The 1,514-nt window shown below is 61.4% G+C and overlaps 1 protein-coding gene across 1 annotated transcript in view; it reads left to right on the forward strand.

Moving 5' to 3' along the window:
• The window catches only part of DTX2 (deltex E3 ubiquitin ligase 2), a 39,769-nt gene extending 38,654 nt beyond the window's left edge, over nt 1-1,115 (forward strand). Inside the window, exon 10 of the mRNA XM_021706947.1 lies at nt 474-1,115. Coding sequence (XP_021562622.1) covers nt 474-701 — 228 coding nt within the window. The 3' untranslated portion in view covers nt 702-1,115. The remainder of the gene's footprint in view (nt 1-473) is intronic.
• Nucleotides 1,116-1,514: the final 399 nt, after the last annotated feature.

Raw genomic sequence — 1,514 nt, forward strand, 5'->3', positions numbered from 1 at the left:
TCAGCCCTCCTAGTAGGTGGAAGCACAGGCGTGTGCCACCATACCTGGCTAATTTTTGGATTTATTGTAGCGACGAGGTCTCGCCATGTTGTGCAGGCTGGTCTCGAACCCCTGGGCTGAGGCAGTCCTCTCACCTCCGCCTCCCAGTGTGCTGAGATCATAGGTGTGAGCCACTGTGCCTGGCCCAGCTGGGCTTTGGAAGCACGGAGGACTCAAGGATGGCGCCTAGGTGTTGCCTTGGTGACTGAGTAGCAGTGCCCAGCACTGAGGTGGCTAGGTGTGGGTCAGAGCCCAGGCTTGTATGGATCCTGTTGGCTCAGCAGTTCTGAGGGGTCCGCACAGAGAGCTCAAGTGCCAGGGATGGGGTGAGGCCACCTGGGAGGGAGCGGGACGAAAAGCCTGGCCCCGCCCACTCACTGGGCCCCTCCTCCTCGTCTCCTCCTCTTTGCCCCCTTCCCTTCCTTCTGGGGCAGGTCCTGGAGCTCCTGAGGGTGGCCTGGAAGAGGCGACTCATCTTCACGGTAGGGACGTCCAGCACCACAGGCGAGACCGACACCGTGGTGTGGAACGAGATCCACCACAAGACAGAGATGGACCGCAACGTGACGGGCCACGGCTACCCTGACCCCAACTACCTGCAGAACGTGCTGGCCGAGCTGGCGGCCCAGGGCGTGACCGAAGACTGCCTGGGGCAGCAGTGACTGCCAGCTCCGCTACCCCTGCCTTGGTGGCCGCCCCGCTCTCCTTGGCTGGTGGGGCTGCCCCTGGGTGGGCCGGCAGGAGGGTGCCTGTCCTGAGAGGCTGGATGTTCGCTGGGGCACAGGGTGTGCTCCCCCTGAAGCCAGGGCTTCCCCTGCCTGCTGCTCCCTCCGCCCCTCCAGGCTCGGGTCTGTTGGGAGTTGGGCATCCCTGGGCAGTGGCGCCTCTGGGGCTTAAGATGCAGCTACCTCAGGGCACGGGGCCCCTCTGTCCTTCAGGGGCTGCTTTGGGCCCACTGTGCCTCGGGCCTGGCATGGGGCGAGTCGACACTGCCCCAGCCTGGGCGGGCAAAAGTTCTGGGTCAGCTTCTCATACCTCAGATGTTGTTTGCAATAAATGCTCTACAGCCAAAGCCAGCAGGCCCTCGTGCATTTTGTCAGTGGAGAGCAGCGCACACGTCCTGCTGCATCAGAGCAGGAAGCTGCCCCTTCCTTCCACCCCTGCTGGAAACATTGAGGCTTGGAGAGTGCATTGTACCGGCCCGGGCTGCTTCCTTGTCTCCCATGCAGGTCCTTGAGGTGTGCAGTCCACCAACCCCGTGCCTGTCATCCCAGAACAGCCCCTCACATTTGTGTGCCCAGGATTCTGGCTTACAAAATGCCATTCACATAGGATGGGTGCTGCTCTCTTCATTTTACGGATGAGAAAACAGGCTCAGAGGGCAGTGACTGGCCCAAGGGCCCAGGCGGAAACCCTCAGAGTTCCATCCAGTTCTTCTTGACTTTCTGAGAATAATCAGATACTTCCTGCCTGCT

Source organism: Carlito syrichta, unplaced genomic scaffold (genome assembly GCF_000164805.1).
Source record: "Carlito syrichta isolate Samal-C Ts95f unplaced genomic scaffold, Tarsius_syrichta-2.0.1 Scaffold316219, whole genome shotgun sequence".
Taxonomy (NCBI): domain Eukaryota; kingdom Metazoa; phylum Chordata; class Mammalia; order Primates; family Tarsiidae; genus Carlito; species Carlito syrichta.